The sequence below is a fragment of the Mustela erminea genome, chromosome 11, assembly GCF_009829155.1.
Source record: "Mustela erminea isolate mMusErm1 chromosome 11, mMusErm1.Pri, whole genome shotgun sequence".
NCBI lineage: Eukaryota > Metazoa > Chordata > Mammalia > Carnivora > Mustelidae > Mustela > Mustela erminea.
Genome location: NC_045624.1, coordinates 2,528,011 through 2,547,771, shown reverse-complemented (window position 1 = coordinate 2,547,771; position 19,761 = coordinate 2,528,011). Strand labels below are relative to the sequence as shown.

General features: G+C 46.4%; 1 protein-coding gene across 11 annotated transcripts in view; it reads left to right on the top strand.

The window, feature by feature from the left end:
- The first annotated feature begins 1,460 nt into the window (after nucleotides 1-1,460).
- Nucleotides 1,461-19,761, top strand: part of RBM33 (RNA binding motif protein 33) — a 132,131-nt gene continuing 113,830 nt past the window's right edge. For 5 of the 11 annotated variants that reach the window (XM_032305471.1, XM_032305470.1, XM_032305478.1 and 2 more), the window contains exon 1: nucleotides 1,461-1,737. In XM_032305471.1, the coding sequence (XP_032161362.1) occupies nucleotides 1,695-1,737 (43 nt within the window). In that variant the 5' untranslated portion in view covers nucleotides 1,461-1,694. The remainder of the gene's footprint in view (nucleotides 1,738-19,761) is intronic. The other 6 variants (XM_032305477.1, XM_032305476.1, XM_032305473.1 and 3 more) reach the window with 2 other exon arrangements.

Here is a 19,761-nt window from a genome sequence, read left to right as displayed (position 1 = left end):
AATAATACAAGGTGATTAGAGATTCAAACCATTTGAAATCCGGACCTGCTGATGTGCTTTCTGAGGGAGAGTTAAGCTATTCCAGGTTGCTTGCCAAGCTTATAATTATTATTTTTGGCAACAATTACATGTAGATGAATAAAAATAACTTTTTAAAAATTTTAAAAAAGATTTTATTTATTTATTTGACAGAGAACACAAGCAGGCACAGAGCAGGCAGAGAGAGAGGAGGAAGCAGGCTCCCCGCTGAGCAGAGAGCCCGACGCGGGGCTCGATCCCAGGACCCTGGGATCATGACCCGAGCCTAAGGCAGAGGCTTTAACCCACTGAGCCACCCAGACGCCCCTCAAAATAATTTTTAAACTTACTCTTTGGTTTTTATCTTTTTGATGAAAGATAAATCTAGGAAATCTTATTTTAATCTAGGAAATCTTATTTTTTCCAAACATTATTAAAAACTTGAAACGTGTGTCAAAGCTCTCGGCTTTTACAGTTCCTGCAGTCCACCACTAGGGTTTTGCCACAGGTCCATCTTCCCCCGCAGGAAGCCGCCTGCTGCCTGGACTGCGGGGCCGCTTCCTGGGGGTGTCTCACCTCTCCACGCTGCCCATCCGCTCTCCTGCTGCCAGAGCGTCTCCCTAAAACACACATTTCGTAATGCAACTACTGTTGTTAGAGCCTTGTCATACGCATACGCCCTGCAGCTTCAGGAAAATAACCCACAGTCGCGGGCGTCTGGTCCTGTTGCCCTCTCCCCTCTCCCCTCACAGCCTCCCGAGCTCCTTCCCCTCCAGCTCGCTCTGCCGGCGTTCTCGGTCCCTAGGAAGTCCTCCGACATAGGACCCTCCGCTCGGCGTCCTCTTTCTGCCCCGACGGCCCTTTCTTTCCTTCCCCAGCAGGCCCCTCCGTCGCCGTCACGGAGTCCGGTTAGCAGCTCGTGCGTCCTCTGAGACCCCACTGCATCCACAGCCCCCACTGCCAACCAGCACCCCGGGCTCCCCAAACCCGTGTCCGTTCCTTGACGTCCCTCACTAGCACTTCGTCTTCTCGCCCTTCTCGCTGCTGCGAAGCGCAAACGCCCCGGACCTCCGCGATCCTCCGCGCAGAGAGCGCGGGTGGCACCTGCAGCCCGGGCCCAGGACGCAGGCCCCGCCTCTCCGAGCACGCCCCGCCCCGGCCCTGACGGCCCCGCCCCGGCCCTGACAGCGCCGCCGGCCCCGCCCACCGCCCCGCCGGCTGCCGGCCGGAAAGCGCGGCGCCCACTGCTGCAAAGCGCCGTGCGACAGAACCCGGGACCGTACTACGGCCGGCAACCGCCCCCGACGCCGCTGCAAGCCCGACGGCTACAGGGGCCGAGCGCGGTGGCCGCCGTCCTGCTCGCCGTCGGCGCTTGCCCCGCGTCCCTGGAGCCGCCCGGAGCCGCCGCGCCGCGGAGGAGGCCCGCGCCCGCCCCGCCGGCCGCCATCATCCCGGCGTGCACCGCGGCGGCGGCGGGCCGGCCGCCATGTTGCGATAGTCTGTTGTTTTCTTCCTGCGGAGCTGCGGGGCCGGAGAGGCGGAGACCACCGGCCGCCTCCCGCTGCGCCCGGTCGCGGCCCGCCGCCCCCCGTGCCCCGCCGCGCGTCTCTGGGCCCCGGCCGGCCGGCGGCCCCCCGGCTGGCTTGGCGGGGCGACCCTGAAGGCCCGCGAGCACCATGGCGGCCGCCCTGGGAGCGGGCGGAGGAGCCGGCACCGGAGGTACGTGAGCCGCCCCGCGCGGCGGGCCGGGCCGCGGCTGCCTCGGCCCCGTCGTCCTGCTTCCCGCGTCGGGCTCCGCGCCGCGGTGGCCCGCGAGCCTCCGCGCAGCCCGGAGCCCCTCGGCGCGGCGGCCGGCCGCGGGCGGCGAGGCTGTGGCCTGCGGGGCCGCGGCCGCTCGGACCAGCCGTGCGGGCGACGGGTTTGCGGGGGGCCCTGCGGGCTCGGGAGGGCTCCGGGCCGGGAGGGGCGCCGCGTCGTGCGGGCGTGTGGGGCGGTGCGGCGCCTCGGGCCCGGGGTCCTGGGGGCCGAGCCCCGGCCGCTGCGGGGCCCCACCGTCCGGCGAGCGCCTCCCCGCGCCTGCTCGGGCCTCCTCGGCGGTGCGCGGGCGCGGCGGGGCCAGGTCGCCCGCGTGCCCAGCCCGACCCGGCGGTTCCCCCGCTCGCGGGCCTCGGCGGTGTCGGCCGGGCGCCGGGCAGGTCAGCGCTCGTGGGCTGCGGAGCTTGGCGCGGTAGCCGCGGTGCGGGGAAGCGCGTGAGGGGCTCGGGCCTGCTCGGAAGCGCTGCCGGGGCAGCCCCGGCCCGTGGGGGCCCCGAGTCGGGCTCTGGCGAGCGCGGGGACGGCGCGCGGAGCGTCCCGCCGGCCGGCCTGGTTCGCCCCGCTCGGCCTTCCGCCGGCGACTCTGCGTGTCCGCGGCCAGCCCCTCGTCGCCTGGGAGCCCGCGGCACCTTCGCGGTGACTTGCCGGCCCGGGCCCGTGTGCGGGGTGGGAGCGCGCGCCGTGCGCGGGGCCTTCCCGGAGGCCGCGGCCGCGTGAGCACGGGGGTGTGCCGGTGTCCCGAGCGCCCGCTGTCCGCCTGGGGCACGGCCGTGTGGGCGACGGCAGGCGTCCTCGAGTTCGGCTCTGGGCCGTCGGGCGGTTGCGGTCTCCGAGCGCGGGGCGGGCTTCCTCCGCGGTGCGTGCAGCTTCGGCTCGCGCTCCGTCCCGGGCCGCTGCGCGCCCTGCCCGGACACCGAAGCCCGAGCCCTCGCGGGTTTGGGAGACCCGGGGACTGGCTGCCGGGGCCCCTCCACGCAGCCCCGCGGCGCCGGGGCCTCCCTCGTCCTGCGCAGCCCTGCTCGGAGTCGTATTGTGTCGTTTACTCCTTTCTTCTTTTCCTTAGGATCTTACTTATTTGGCAGAGATCACAGGCAGGCAGAGACAGGCAGAGGGAGGGAGGCGGGCTCCCGCCGAGCAGAGAGCCCGATGCGGGGCTCGATCCCAGGACCCTGAGATCATGACCCGAGCCGAAGGCAGCGGCTTAACCCACTGAGCCACCCAGGAGCCCCTGCTCACTTTTCCTGGACCTAATCTGTCGTGTCAGATTGTGTAGGGAGCGTGGAAGCCCCGCGAAGACGGCAATGCTGCCCGCCTCACCTGCCGCTTACCCCGAGCTCCGTGATCCACAAGTGACTCCGCAAGGGCGGGAACTGGAGTAGGAAATGTCCTCGCGAGTCCCTGTGTCCCCTTCTCTGTGCACATTTAAGTTGAGCATTTTTAGCTTCGTGACCTTTTCTGGTAGCAGCGAAATCATGTAGTGTTCTGCAGTTGCTTTGTTCCCCTAAAAGTAGGTCTTGGGGGTTAGGGGGGCGCCTGGGGGACGCAGGCAGTGAAGCATTTGACCTCGGCTGGGGTCACGATCTCAGGGTCCTGGGCTCGAGCCTCACGGGGCTCCCTGCTCCTCGGGGAGTCTGCTTCCCGCTCTCCCTCTGCTCTGCCCCTCGCGTTCTCCCCGCCTCTCTCTCTCAAATAAATAAATAAAATCTTAAAGAAAAAGGAGGTCCTGGGGATCTTCCATGTCAATAGGTGAGAGTTTTATGGACCCATTATTGATCATTTAATCATTTTTCTACTGATGGGCCAAGTTCAGTTGCTTCTACTTCTAAACTGCTGTGGAAAATAGTGTGCTGAACCCCTGCAGACACAACTTGGTGTGCTTCTGCAGGTGTTTCCGGAGAACCCCTACCTCTAGAGGTGGAAATACTGTGTTTCAAGTTACGTTTATTTAAAATTGTGGTAGCTATTGCCAGTGCCCTTAAAAACAAGTTGGTGCCACTTTATCCTCCCTCAGTAGTGTTGGGGGGGGGGTCCGTTTTCCATGCGCTTTTTAAGAGTCTTTTTAATTTTTGTTCATCTTGGACAGAGAAATAACCATAAGGTTTTTAGATTTTTCTGATCTCCAGACAAGTTATGCATCTTTTTATATATTATTTTTCTGTGAGTTGTAAGTTTATATCATTTCACTTTTATTTTTTAAATCGGGTCATTGATCTCTTTGTTATTATTTATATATTTTTTCACTCTGTATTTTTTAATCAGAATTATTAACCCCTTTTTAAAAATTGTGCTTCCCATATAAATAACTTTGTTTTAAACTTCTACTATATGGAAGTTTAAAAATTTATTCTTAAATGTCACTTGGTTTTACAAGTTTTTTTTTCTTCTTCTTTTTGTAATGGTGTCTCTATGCCAAGAGTTCGTCTATGCTTTTTAACATTTTATGCTTCTGCACTTTTTTATATTTAGCTTTTATTTCTTGGAGTTTTATTCTGGGTGTTCTGTGGTTTTTTGGGACTTTTAACAGTTCTAATATGATTTATTGAACTCTCCATCTTTTCCATCTTCGTAATATATTAAGTTCCCATAAGTTTTTTACAGTATACTGTTTCACAGGGTGTGTGTGTGCATGTATATGCAGGTACGTACGGGTAAATGTTACGCATATATGATGGCATGTTCCTTTTCAGAAATATCTTGATTAGTCCTGTGCATTTAATAAAAATGTACTTCAGAATCATCAATCACGTTTTATAAAGAATTCTATGGGAATTTTTATTGAGATGGCATTGAGTCTTTTTACATAATTTGAGAGTGTTTGACGTTTTTGCAATATGGGTCCTTTCATCTGATAACAAGAATGTTTCTGTCAAGCTTTTTGTTTTTGTCAGTCATCTTTATTCGGTACCTGCTCTGCTGGGCACTAACCCAAGAGCCTGGATACATAGTAAATATACAAGAGATCCCTATCCTTATGGAACTTAAAGTAAGTTAAAAAAAAAAAATTAAGGATTTATTTATTTCAGCGAGCCTGTGCCCTGGGGAGGGGGAGGAGGGGGAAGCAGACACCCTGCTGAACCGGTCGCCTGACCTGGGAGTCCATCTCCTGACCCTGAGATCGTGACCTGAGCTGAAATCAAGAACTTGGACGCCTAACGAACTGAGCCACCCAGACGCCCCAATAAAATTTTCTTTATGTAGGTCTTTCACATTTCTTGTTAGTTTTATTTTCATATACAAAGTATTTGTCGTTGTGGGTGTCGTATTTTATCTTCGTACATTCTTATTTGTTACTGGCCTATTACAGAAAAGCTTTTTAAAAATATAATTGAATTATATGTAGCTGGTTTTTTGAATGTTGTTTTAATAGTTTGGTACTTTAGATTTTCTGGTTAGTCATACCTGCGAAACTTCTGATATTTATAGCTCTCATTTCTTTTTCTTCTCCTTGTCTCAGAGGCTTTCACTGTCAGGCCCTCCAGTATGATGTGGAGGAATATGGGTGGTGACAGGCGTCTCTGTCTTGTCATCTTGTTCTGAGTTTTTTTTTTTTTTTTAAGACTTTATTTATTTGACAGAGATCACAAGTAGGCAGAGAGGCAGGCAGAGAGAGAGGAGGAAGCAGGCTCCCTGCCGAGCAGAGAGCCCGATGCGGGACTCGATCCCAGGACCCTGAGATCATGACCTGAGCCGAAGGCAGAGGCTTTACCCACTGAGCCCCCCAGGCGCCCCTTGTTCTGAGTTTCAGCGAGTGTTCTTCGAATGCTTTGCCATTAAATATGGTGTTTAATGTAGGTTTCTGATAGTGTTTTAGCAAAGAAAATTGTTTTCTGAGTTGGGCATTTAATTTTATCAAATGCTTTTTCCATATCTGTTGCGGTGATTTATGGGACCCCTTTTTCAGTCTCTTAATGTATTGATAGATTTCTAGTGCTGAACCAGCCTTGCATTCTTGGTTTCAAAACCTTCTGTGTGCTTTTTAATATATTAAATATATATTCTTTTTAACATACTGTTCTTTTTAGTATATTGTTGGACTTCAATTTTAGGATTTACCTGTGATCATAAAGAGTGGATTACAGTTTTTTCCCTTTGTGTTTGTGTGTGCTTTGTGCTATCTTTTTTTTTTTTTTTTTAATGAAACGCTGGCTTCCTAGAATGAGTTGTGAAGTTTTCTGGGACAGCATAAAAAATTAAAAAAATTTAAATTAAAGTTGGAAGAACTTTTGTCTGAACAGCAGTTGGGTTTGGTAGCTCTTTATTTTTCAGTTTCTTCAACCAGTTTTGGTCCATTTAGCTTTTTAGAAATCTCTGGGTCATTTTTTAAAAGTTTATTTATTTGTTTAATCTTTACACTCAAAATGGGGCTTGAATTCATGATCCCGAGGTCAAGAGCTGCATGCTCTTCTGACATAGAGGTCGGTTTTAATACATTTTTCTGGAAAAGTAATTTTTTATGTTTATATTTTTGAATTCAGGGTTCAACACTACCATTTCTGGTGTGTTACAGGTAAGTTTTTTGAGGCTCGTGTGTGTGAACAAATTCTTTGTTCTTATACTCGATTGGTGAATTTGGTTGGGCCTAGAATTCTAGACTTGGATTCATTTTCCTTAGATTTTTGGTGCTGGTGCTGTGTTGTTTTTCTGGCTTCCAGTTCTGCTGTTGAAAAGTCTGATGGCATTCTGATTCCTTTGTTATGTGACCTTTTTCTTTCCCTGGAGGATTTAACAATTCCTTCTCAGTGTTATAAAATTTCCTTAGCATGGGTCTTTTGTTGTGCTTTGCATTTGGTGGACACTTTAGTGTGGAAATACGCATCTTCAGTTCTGGGAAATTTTCTTGTATTTTTCTCCCTTTCATTTCCTCTGTACCTACCTGAAACTCTTATTGTTGGTTTCTAATGCTTCACTTATGTACGAAGTGTAAGAATAATGAGACAGTTCCTTAGGATGCTTTTGGGGAGATAGGCAGTTTGCTAGTTCCTAGAGGGAAGTAAAAGAATGCGTAACTGAGTGAGGCTGGACAAGTGCGTACCACTCCTACGGTAGGAGGAATTTTGTTCCTCTTTGGCCAAATGCAGTTTATCTTTAGCTGTTTCAGCTATGGCTAAATGTGTCTGCTCTTCTTGATCTTTTGGTATTTTCTCCTCTTTCTTGAAAGAACATGGAATTCTAATACTTATGCATAATACCATTTTTAAAATGCTAACAACTAAGTCAAGTCTGAAAGGACCGGGTAATTCAAAGAGTATGTGGCTTGTGCACCACCAGCCTGCAGCCTCTGTCCAGCGGCTCTGCCTGCGCGGTTCAGCACGCGCGGTGAGGAAGTGATCTCCAACCCCTCGATGGGGCTGTGGTCGCCCTGTAATACTCTGTAGAGGAAATCAGAGGGTCTGCTACTACGGTTGCTTCCTAAATAAATGCAAGAGTGCTACACTTGGTGTTCAGTAGACCTGAGTTGGTCTGGTGTTGTTGTTTACTAACTTTGGTTAGTCTCGGTTCTCACGTCTGTGAAAGGAAGACTTGAGGCTGCATCAACGGAGAAAACTGACGTGAACATGATAGCTGGCTGAAGTCCAACGAAGCCTCTGTTAAGTTCTTCAGTAGTGCTGGAATTTCTGGAGTTTTATCAGTCTCTGTTTCAGTCAGAACAGAAGCCATGCTATGCGGTTCAAGTCCGAAGCTGTTTTAATACAGGAATTACAGGCTTACACAACCTTGGAAAGGTGGAGGTACAGCGGTTAGGAAAACTTTCTCTGATAGTCTCAGCCTGGTTGTCAGGAGTTTGCCTGGAAGTCCTGTGGCCCTGAAGACTCTTGGGGAAGCTCTGGGGCCTTCTTGGTCTGCAGCACTGCACATGTTGACTTTTGAACCCTTCGAGTCTCGGGAAGTCACCTCTGACTCTCCAGCTCCTGCAAGCTCCGTGCAGCAGCGTGGTTTTTCTTAGCTCCCTCCCGGCTCCCTGACGGCCTCCTGTCTCCTGTGTGTGTGTGTGTGTGTGTGTCCTACCTCTGCCACCTGAGAAGAACTGTAATGATAATTGGGACTCAGACCTCCTGCCAGTGCCTTGCCTCGCCTTGCTGGCTAACTCAGAACCCCACAAAGGCCGGGAAAGAAGCATATTCCTGCATTTCCTCTGTAGCGTTGGGGGCGACTATAGTGACCACAGTCCGCACAGCCGATACTGTGGAAGGCAAAAGAGGGATTGGTGGGGGCACTTTCTCCTTTTCTTGTTTCTTCCCCTGAGTTTCACCTGTGTAGCAGTTGATCCTCACCAGTTTTTAGGTTTTACTTTTTTTTATTCTTATTTTTGAAGGTTTCATTTTTTTAAAAGAGGGTCTAGATTCTTGGAAAAAGAAATGGGGCATCATTTCCTCTAAGTCCTGATGGGAACATCTGGTTGGCTGAGCTCGGACCACTTGTCCTCTTCCAGGCTGCCCAGGATGATAGAGAATCAAGGACCTACGTTTTACAGTTTCGCATTGGGAGACAGAGCCCTGTCTTCCTGTGATTGACATCCAGACGCAGGAAGGGGAAATCCTGTGTATGGCAGCAGACGGTCAATGTGCAGTACGCTTCCTGAACAGATCACACGGTTCATTTTAGGGAGAACCTGTCCGGGGGCCCATATCCGTGAGAGATTATTTATTTATAGTTATTTTGGGGGTGGAGCAGAGGGAAAGAGAGAGAGAGAGAGAGAAGGATCTCAAGCAGACTCCACTCCCAGCCCGTGAGCCAGATGCGAGGCCTGATCCAGAACGGTGAGATCATGACTGAAATCAAGAGTCCAAAGCTTAACCAACTGAGCCATCCAGGTGCCCCTGGTGAGAGATCGTTAAAACGGTGACTACAGATTTTTTTCCAAACAGCATGGCGTAGGGACGCGCTCTGAATATTTTGCTTGGTTACTCAATTTGGTAGTTTTACTCTGTGGGGCTAATAAACTCACTTTCAAAGGTCTCAAACAGTACTCTGATTGCTTTTTTAGTTACGGTTTAAATAAAGGGTCTAGATTAACTTGCCTATAAAATACAGAATTTGGACTGTTAGTGATTCAGAAGTTGAGTGTATCATACATGAGAATGGTGTTGACGCAAAAAGAAGAAGGCTGAGAACCTTTGAACTAGAGCAAAGATTGGCAAACTTTATGTGTAAAGGGCCAAATAATAAACATTTTAGGCGCTGCAGATCACCTGGTTTCTGTTGCAATTACTGTTTGCCTTGTAGGTTGAAAGCAGCTGAATGATATGTTGCTGAATTGGCATACAGTGTTCCAATAAAAGCTTACTTACAGAAATAGGTAGTAGCCCAATTTGGACAGAAATAGGTGGCAGACCCTACTTGCCCTGTGGACTGAAATTTGCTGGCTCTTGGCGAGGTAATTGACAGAACCCTGTTCAAGCTAATGTTTCTGTATTGTTTCTAATCCAAGTTTCAGGTTCCTGGAAAAGAGAAAAAGAATGCTGAGTAAGGGAGTTGGGTTAGGTTCAGACCTCTGGTTGCTGTGTAAGTGAAAGGCGTGAGAATTCTAGTAGATACCTGTAATCTTGCTCTCAGGAAAAGTGCTCCCTTAGGGAAACGGAATGAATGCTTAGCACCACGTTGGGCCCTCCAGGGAGAGTCCGCAGGTGGGAGCATGGACCGTGCTCGTCCTGCCAGGCTGATCTTCCCCTTGGTCTTCAAGGTTGCATTGTTCTAGATTCGGTCAGACTGTGTGGACCTCTTTTGTTCTCTTGGTTTGGCTCATTGTGACAGATGTAAACTGCAGCTTTGCAAAAAGGATTTGTCTGTGTTCTAAACGTGAGCAGAAGGGAGGTGACTGTGGGAAATATAAGAATAATAAAAACGGGCCAAGAGTTCTTGTCAGCTTATTTGCTAGGATTTCGAGTCCTGGTTCTTTCCATGTCCATCTGTATATTCCGTATGCCGGGGGAAGAAAATACCCTCTTGCTTTCTGCCTCAGTAGGTGTGGTCTTTGTGGAAGCACAGGTTCATCGTGCTGAGAGTCGCTCTTCCTTCCTTCTGGGGATTCTAGTAGTTTTCTGCTCCCACTGTGGCTCTAGCTGTGTCTTGCTGCGTTACTTAAAAATTTTTTTTATTTCTTTGGTGTTAGGAGATGAGATTGCTTTCTTCAGAAAAAGCCTTTTCAACCACAAACTTTTTTCCCCCAAGCTTGCCTTAATCTACACCTGGGCTGGGATTCCCAGCAGGTTTCCCTTTGGGACCTCCCTGCCCATCGTTTCCCTCCTCTGCTTCGCCCTCACGTTTGGTCGCTTTTCCCTTCCACACAGACACTGGCACATGTTGCGCTTGCTCCTACATTAAAGCCACACACACACACACACACACACACACACACACAAATACTTTTTCTTTATCGTAAAAGGTCCCCTTCAAGCATCTGTTCCATATTTGCACGTTGCGGCCAAAGCTTCTTGAGGTCCCTCTCACTTCCTGTTGACCTGTGTGCCGAGAGAAATCATTCAGTAAAGTAAACTGTGAGGAATAGCATGACAAACCTGTTAGCCTCAGAGCTGGAGTTAGCACTTAACATTTGGTCACATTTGCATCAGGTTTGTCTTTTATTTATTTATTTATTTTTAAAAGATTTTATTTATTTATTTGACAGAGAGAGATCACAAGTAGGCAGAGGCAGGCAGAGAGAGAGGGAAGCAGGCTCCCTGTTGAGCAGAGAGCCCGACGCGGGGCTCAATCCCAGGACCCTGAAATCATGACCCGAGCCGAAGGCAGAGGCTTAACCCACTGAGCCACCCAGGCACCCCAGGTTTGTCTTTTAAATGAAGGACAGTATTACAAATAAGTTCCCCATTATGCTTTCTTTGTGTGATTACAGAACTCTTCTCCAGAGTCTCACACTACCAGGAATTTGATGTGTTTCCAATATATATTTGTTACGTATCAATGTCAGGATGTTAAATTAAGAAATCCATCTACCTATATGTATTTGTAACCAATACATAATATTTATTTCATGCTACATGCTTAGTCTGTGCAAATGTCCTTTTGTATTTTTGCCAGTGGGTCTTTGGTTTAGACTTGTTAGAGTGAGGATAAAAAGAGAAAGACACGTAGATTTTTGCCAGTTATTGTCAGACACAATGTTGTGTAGGATTTGTGCCATTTTGCGAGACCAGTGCTCTAACCCCTGAGCTACGGAGCTGGATTTGTGCCATTTTGCGCTGCGACCACTAGTCAGAGAGAACGCCTGTGTTCCCACACACTGATCTGCAGTACACAGTCACATGCTGTAAGTCTTTGTTAGAGGTAGGAAATGATTCATAGTTTACTTTAAAATATCTTTTATTTTAAAAAAGTCCTGTTGTGGGAAAAATTTCAGCTTAAAAATAATCACATAGTCCTATATGTCCCATCATCTAGTTACAGCAATATGAAATCATGGCCAGTCGGATTTCGTCTGTTTTCTACCTTCTCATTCCTTCTGTCCCCGTAAAACACTGTTAACTCCCCATTACCCTGTGCCCTGGCACCCACCAGTCTACTTTCTGTCTTTATGATTTCTGCTACTCTTGGGACTTCGTATAAGAGTACTCATTCATAGCTTGTCTTTCTGTGAATGCCTTATTTCACGCAGCAGAGTGTTAAGGTCCGTGCGTGTTGTAGCAGGTGTCAGAATTTCCGAGACTAAATAATACCCCGTTGTACGGCTAGACCACATTTCATTTATCCGAGTATCTGATGGACACTTTGGTTGCTTTCACTTTTTGGTTGCGCAGAGTGCTGCCGTGAACATGGGTGTATGCATACCTCTGCAAACCTGCGTTTTTAGTTCTTTCTTAAGTATACCCAGAAGTGGAATTGCCACAGCAGTCATTGGGTTTAGGACCCATCCTAATCCAGTCCGACCTCATCCTAACAATTATATCTGTAATGATCCTATTTCTAAATAAGGTTGCATTGTGAGGTTCTGGTGGACAGGTTCCTGGCACAGAGCTCCTAAAACCCTTGGAGTTTATTGTCTTTTGTATGCTAATGAATACGTTACTTTGGGGGGGGGTCACCTAGGTAGCTTCAGGATGGGGCTGGTTGCCTGAAAAACCAGCCACGTGTTTAACGGGTTACAGTTTTCAGCCTCAACCTCATTTCCTGGGAGGCTGGAGATGGAGTTCTGTCATCTTTGGTCAGTGGTTTTCCAGGCATGCTTATCTAATGAGACCGCCGTAAACATCCCTCGGCGAAGGGGTTTGGGATCGCTTCCCATGTGCCTGTGTTGGGAGGGTGGCATACCCTTGCCATGGGGACAGAGGCTTTTGCATTTGGACCCTTCCTAGCTTCATCCTGCGTACACCTGGCTCTCCATTTCTATACTTGATAGTAAACTGTCCCAGTATCATGTTAGCCTGGGTTCTGTGAGGGGTTCTGTAAGTTGTTCAATTGAATTATTTAGCCTGGGGGATAGAATTATGGGTAACCGGGGCACCCCGTTCGCAGCTGACCCTCTGAAGTGGGGCAGTCTCCTGAGACGGAGCCCTTAACCTCTGTGCGAACCCCGGATTATGAGGGAATAGCACTTACGGGACTGCGGGATTGTTCAGCATCTGCCTCGTGTCTGAAAATCAGAGACTGTTCAGTCCTGTTTGGTCAGCAAGTCAGACTTGCTTTTAGTATTAACAAAGGATGACTGGTGTGTCATAAGACTGATGCAGCATTTTAAAAACCAAACTCATTGCTTTCTACCCATCCCCAACCCCCAAATAAACCAGCACATTCATCAGTCAGTTTACATCCCAGTAATATACCGGATTCAAAATACCGATGTTTTCTTTGACTTCTCTTTGATCCTTGTCATTTAGTGGACATGACTTGGAGTTTCTTAATGGACAGATTCTGGGGCACTTGATTTCAGCTCTGGTCATAGTCTCAGGGTTGTGGGATTGAGCCCTGAATTGGGTTCCACACTCAGTGGGGAGTCTGCTTGAGTTTCTCTCTCTCCCTCTGTCCCTCCCTCTGCTCACGCTCTTCTCTTTCTGCCTCTCTAAAATAAATGAATCTTTTAAAAAATAGATTCTGATTGATCCATTGTCTTATTTTCCCACCTATTTACTGTGATGCTAGCCAGGATTTTTTTTTTTAATTACTTGGTTTGTAGTTCTGTGTTGTTCAGACCATTGTTCATCTGTTATGAGTTCAGTCACTGCTGCTTTTCGCTGCTGGGTAATTTTTCTAAACTGCAGTCGTGTTGCCTCTTAAGTGTAAGTAGGTGTCTCACAGTGATTCTTCAGTGACACGCCAAGTCTACCTTTTTTTTTTTTTTAAAGATTTTATTTGTTTATTTGACAGGCAGAGATCACAAGTAGGCAGTGGGGCAGGCAGAGAAGAGGGGCGGGGAGCAGGCTCCCTGCTGCGCAGAGAGCCCGATGCGGGGCTCAATCCCAGGACCCTGGGATCATGACCTGAGCTGAAGGCAGAGGCTTTAACCCACTGAGCCACCCAGGCACCCCTCAAGTCTACCTTTTCAGCATTTATTTTAACTGTTGCTTCTCTCCCTGAACGGCTCTTTCAAACCCGTGGAACTAGTCACAATCTTCTGGCCTTAATACGGCACGTTTCACCCTCTCTGCTGTCTTCCTGTATGCCCATCTGCTTGTCAAAAATCAAGTCAGTGCTCAGCCTTCCTCTCTGTTACTGTAACATCAAGCTTCACTTTCCCCAGCCCCTTTCATGCTGTATGTGCTTTTGGGGGGCTTGGAAATTAACCTCAAGATATCTCTTGGGCTGAATAAAGTTTTACTTGAATTTCAGTCATCCCATTGATTTTACTTCCGTTTTTTTTTCTTCCTTTTTTTAAGATAGATATTTAAGTAGGCTGCATGCCCAGCATGGAGCCCAGGGTAGGGCTTGAACTCCTGACCCCGAGATCAAGGCCTGAGCTGAGATCGGGAGTTGTATGCTTAACCGACTGAGCCACAAGGCACCCCTTCAGTGGCTTTTTCTGCTGATAAATTTAAATAGTATGAAACTTCATGCTTCATTAAAAACATTGTACAGTCCTCTTTAAAGTTTGCACACTGTGCGTTCAAATGTGTGCATAAACATTTAAAGTGATGTTTGTTTGATTTTATGATTGTTACTTTTTGTTGTTGCTGTTTTTGAGAGCGAGCTCTAGCCAAGGATGGGGGAGAGGGAGAGAGAGAGACTCTCAAGTAGGCTTTGTGCCCACCACAGAGCCTGATGTGGGGTTTGATGTGACCCTGAGATCATGACCTGAGCAGAAATCAGAAGTTGGATGCTTAACCCACCCAGGTGTCCTGTTATTTCTGATCAGGGAAACTTGGGGTGATTTCAGTACCATCTTTGCACCTTTAGGATTCCAAGAAGTTTTTATAATTGTATGCTGTTTTAGTAAGGACAGGTTGTTACTCTAAGAAAGAAAATAGGTTCTGTAAAAATGTAAGGAAAAAGTATAGAAGACAGTCTGTGATTCCATACCGAGAGATAACTGCCATTAGGGTTTTGCTTATATCCTTCCAGACACACACGCACACACACATACACATTTTGCATACAAAGTCGTACACTATACTGCATGGTATTGGGGGTTGTTAGATTATTGTGGACATTTTTCCATGTCAGAAATACAGCAATTCTAGTGATAGTTCTTACTGCTGCCTCGTATATAACTGCAAGACTGTATTTTAATTTACCTCTCTGCTTCGTTGGGTATTTGCTTGATTTCCACTTTTCCTGCTGATAAAACATTCCTTAGTGAGCTTCCTTGTCCATATTGTCTGTGCTCGCTGATTGCATGACAACAGCTTTCAAAGTCTTTTTAAAGAGTCCCCCGAGACTATCCCCCAAGGGTCCCCCAGGAGTGTCTATGAGGGCTGTTTTCATAAGAGTGCTAAGACCTGATGATGTGCCTTTTTTACTGTGTGTACGTTTGCATCAGTGTTGCAAAAGCGATGGTGAGTCAGTTTGTTTCCTTAGCATGATTGAAGGCAGTGACCACAAACTGTTAGAAGCCGGGCCACATAGAAAAAAACAAGAGTTTGTTTAGGAAGATCCTTGATGAAGCAGTAAAAGTTATTACTTTCATTAAATCTTGACCCTGAAGTACATTTGAAAAAATAATACTCTTTGGGGCACGTGGGTGGCTCAGTTGGTTAAGCGTCCAACTCTCGATTTCAGCTCAGGTCATGATCTCGGGATTGTGAGATCAAGCCCTGCTTCTTGGGCTCTGTGCTGGGTGGAGAGGCTCTGTGGAGCCGCCTCCTCCTCTGCCCCTCGCCATCTCCCTCCCTCTTTAAAAAATAAAAGAAGGTTTGTGGCAAAATGGGAAGTATGCATAAGGTGTTTCTTAGGGAAGGTACTGTTCTGATTGAGTTGAGAGCTGAATATGCTGCTTGTTGTTTTTTTTTGCATAGAACACCAGTTTTACTTGAAAAGACAACTGATGAAATTAGGATTATTCAGACTGTAGTATTTGGCAGATGTTTTCTTGCAAGTGACGTGAGCCTGTCTAGTCAAGGAAACAGCTGGCAGTATTGATTGCCAATGAGAGAATCCAAGCTTTCGAGCAAAAATTAGCATTTCCATTACAACTTGGAGAAGTTGTATTTGCTATGGTGAACTTGAAACCGTCCCAATATTTTAAAGATTTTTCTGAAGAGATTGGTGGTGCTTTAAACAAATTAATTTTTGATATGGAATAAGAAAGGTGTCTGCATTTGAAAGAACAGCATAACTCAGTGAACCAGTATTTTCAAGATGTTAAACAGTCTTGTGTTAAAAGATCTATTAAGAATGAGAGACATACCAGTGCATTTTTTAACAGGTGAGAGTATGAAATGTTCATTGATGAGGGTTCAGACTCTGCATTGCAAATAGCCTTTGAGAAACCACCACTTGTTGAGTGTTGGTCTAGTATTAAGAACATCTGAAATGATCTGAAAACACTTGATGCTCTTTAACAGCTTCACATATTTTTGGAATTGGATTTCTTTCATGCACTTCACTCAGAACAATTTATTGCAAGAGATTAAGTGCAGAAGCAGATGTAAAAATCAAGCTGTCTTCTGCAAAGACATTAAAGAGTTTGGCAAAACAAAAATTTTCTTTTTTTAAATACAGTTTTCAGTAAGAATGTGTTACGTTAACATGTAATGGGTTTATTGTTTCTTTTACAACAATTTGTGAATAAAATATTTAAAAAATGTCCTGGTTTTAATTTCTGGTACAGTAAATTTTGAAACATATGAATCATGTACATTTTTTTAAATTTAAAAAAATTGAGTATAATCAATAAAATGTTAGGTTTCAAGGTTACACCATAGTAATTTGACAACTCTGTAACTATACCTGTAAACCTTATGCTGTGCTCACAAGTTTAGCTCTCATCTGTCACCATTCAGTGCTATTGCAGTATCAGTAATTGTATTGGCAGTGCTTCCTGTGTGTATTTTAAAAGCATTTTACTCTGACCATTCTCTTTAAAATTGTAAGCAATCTGGTTGGCGCCTTCCACTCCCTCCTTCTTGCTTTCCATATATGTTTGTGGGGTTTTTGTTTGTCTCGATCTCTTAGACTGTAACCTACATGCAGTGGAAATTTTTATCTTGTACACCCTGTATATTAGGTGTTTAGAACAATGCCAGGCATACATTAGGTGCTCAAGTAATTGTTGAATGAAGAATGCGGGTTTCATGACCTCAGTTCTGCGTAGTTTGTGCTTACCTTTCAATAATCCTTAGTTTGGAATGATTTCATAGCCAATTTTCTTGGACATTTTATGGGGATCTCTCCTTCGGAGAAGTATTTATTTTAACTGTTTTTACACAATCCAGGTTTCTAATTTTGACTTTTGTGGATTTAACTGTAGGAAGTACTTACATAGCAAGATAACAGTTAACTTTTCTTCTGGAGTATGATGGATTGTGGTCGCTGGGGGCAGGGATTCCCAGCTCCAGCTGTCATCACAATCACTGGGAAGCTTTAAAAAAACAAACATGGAAATTGAGCCCACTGCCTCAGATTCAGGGTGGGACCAGGGATTGTATAGTTTTTAACAAGGTTTCTAGGTGACTGTTACCTTGGCCATAGGGTTTTATGTCCTCAGCAGAATTGGCTGTATGGCAGTATCTGCCAAGGGCGATTGTGACCATTAATACCTTCACTGTGAACTGATGTGAAAGAAGCCAAGAGCAGACCTTTTTGCTTAGAAAATGTTGGAACTTTGTGTTCATGTTGTCAGCTAGGGAATACTCTGTTTTCATGAAGTATGTAATCTGGGGAAGGAAGGAAAACCAACACAGAAACTAACAGAAAACTAACCACAGAAACTTCAGTTATTTTACTTATTTATTTTTAAAGATTTTTTACAATTTATTTGAGATGGAGAGCATGAGAGAGAGCGCGAGTGCGTGAGCGGTGGGGAGGGGAGAAGGCCAGGGAGAGGGAAAAGCAGGCTCTCCGCTGAGCAGGGAGCCTGACTTGGGACTTGATCCCAGGACCCTGGGAGCATGACCTGAGCCAGAGGCAGATGCATAACTGCCTGAGCCACCCAGGCACCCCCAGAGACTTGAATCAGTTGCTTATATTTAAAAACTAAGGAACAATCCATAATTTTGTTTTCTCTTGAAAAGTTGGGATTCTGCCTTCGCTGGGCCTGCACTCCCCGTTAATGTGGTAAAGCTCCTGTCTTCAAACTAGGTAAAGTCCTGCTAATTTGCCATCATGCCTACCTAGTCTGCTTTGCTCATTTGTCTACAGTGAGTCTACAGGAGTCTACAAGGTCTACAGGAAGTACACATTTGAGTTTTTCATCCCTGACCAAAGTTTCTTAATTATCCTTTTAAAAAGCTGATTCCATTCAAGTGTAATTGACACGCGGAGATTGAGTATCTTTGAAACACGTAATTTCATAAGTTTGGATATCTGTACACATCCGTGGAACCACAGCCAGTCAGCGTGACGATTGTGTCATCATCAGAAGTGTCTTCGTGTCCTTTCTGATTCCTGCCTCCTGTCTGTCCCCGAGCAAATGCTGATTCTGTTCCTGATGTAACAGTACCATTTGATAAAAAGGAATCTGAGAGTGTGTGTTCTCTTTTTTTGGTCTGGCTTCTCTCAGCATAATTATTTTGAAGGTCATCCATGCTGTTAAGTGTATATCAGTATTTAAGTCTCCTTTATTGCTGAGTAGAATTGTACCTGGGGATATTCCATAGTTCGTTGATCTGTTTGCCTGTTGATGCACATTTGAATTGTTTACAGATTTGGGCTTTTATCAATATTGTGCCTATGAACATTTGTGTACAAGCCTTAGCCTGGACTTAAATTTCTTTTTCTCTTGGGTAGTTACATAGGCGTGGAATGGCTGAATCATGTAGTTGGGGGATACTTAACTTTATAAGAGACTGCCAGACTGGGGCGCCTGGGTGACTCAGTTGGGTAAGTGTGTCTGCCTTTGGCTCAGGTCAGGATCCCAGGGTTCTGGGGTTGAGCCTTGTGTTGGGCTCCCTGCTCAGCGGGGAGTCTGATTCTCCCTCTCCCTCTGCTCTGCCCCGTTTGTGCTCTTGCTTGCTCTCTTGCGCTCAAATAAAATCTTAAAAACAAACAAACAAACAAACAAACTGCCAAACTATTTTATTAGGTGGTTGAATCACTTCGCATTCCTGTCAGCAGAGTATGAGATCTGTTGCTCTACATCCTTGACAACACTTGGTATAGTAAGGTCTTAAATTTTAGCCATTCTCATAGATATGTCCTGGTGTATTGTTGTGGCTTTAACTTACATTTTCCTAATGACAGCGTAATGTTGAGAATCTTTTCATTCACTCTTTGTCATAACATCCATGGTTTTTGGTGCAGTCTTGATTTAAGTATTTTTCCCATTAAAGATGCTTGGGTAGCTCTCTTGGCTAAGCTTCTGAATCTTGGTTTCAGCTCGGGTCATGATCTCAGGGTTGTGAGATGGAGCCCTGTATCTGGCTCCAGCCTGGGCACAGAGCCTGCTTAAGACTCACTCTCCCTCTGTCAGAGGATAAAAACACCAATAGCTCCTGACCCAGCTCATGGAGTTTTGCACCAAGAGGAGTAAGCCAAGGAGACCTAGAGCTTCTCTGCTCCCCTCCCCAGCCATCATCCAGGCCCTCAGCTCCCAAAGTGAGATGTTACTCAGAGACAGGTACACCACTGTCCCCACGCATAGCACTAGTGCTAGGACTTGGGGTTTGTCCAAGGGGAAGAGCAAGGCTTAGACCAACAGAGCTCCAAAACTCTCTCAGAGGAGCCAACTTCATGGAACATAATGCAAAAAAGTTCTAGCCAAAAGGTACTCACGGAAACAGTGAGAATCCTGCAGAGAAATAACTGGAAGGAAAGTTAGAGTCAACTGTCAAAGGACAATTCAGTCATAAAGATAAAGAACACTGGCTAGTTTCTAGCCCTAGGCTGGGAAAATTCCTGGGGCATTATTGGTGTTTTTATCCTCTGACTCTCCGAGGCATATTCTTCTGGGGCGGTGTCTGGGCAGATTCTTCTGGGGCAGTGTCTGTCTGCCGCCTCTCCTCAAGCCTCTGGGCTCCGATGTGTATCCAAGAGGAAAATCTTTCATTTCAGTTCCTTGTTTTTCCCAATACAATTTTTAAAAATGAGATAGGAGATGTACTGTGTATGACACAGACACACAGTATGGGAAAAACGTAAAATGGGAAAAATGTAAAATGTCTTACTAATATTTTCCATATTGGTTACATGCTGTAATATTTTGGATATGCTAGGTTACATAAAATATGTCGTTAAGTTTTCACCTGTTAAAGTTTCATTCTTTTCACTTTTACCTGTAGCTACAGAAAACTTTTATAGATGCGACTCGTGTTTTTTTTCTGTTTATCAATTCTTTAGTATCCCTACTTTCCCTACATAAGGTCTTTGTCTTCTGTGGTAAATTCG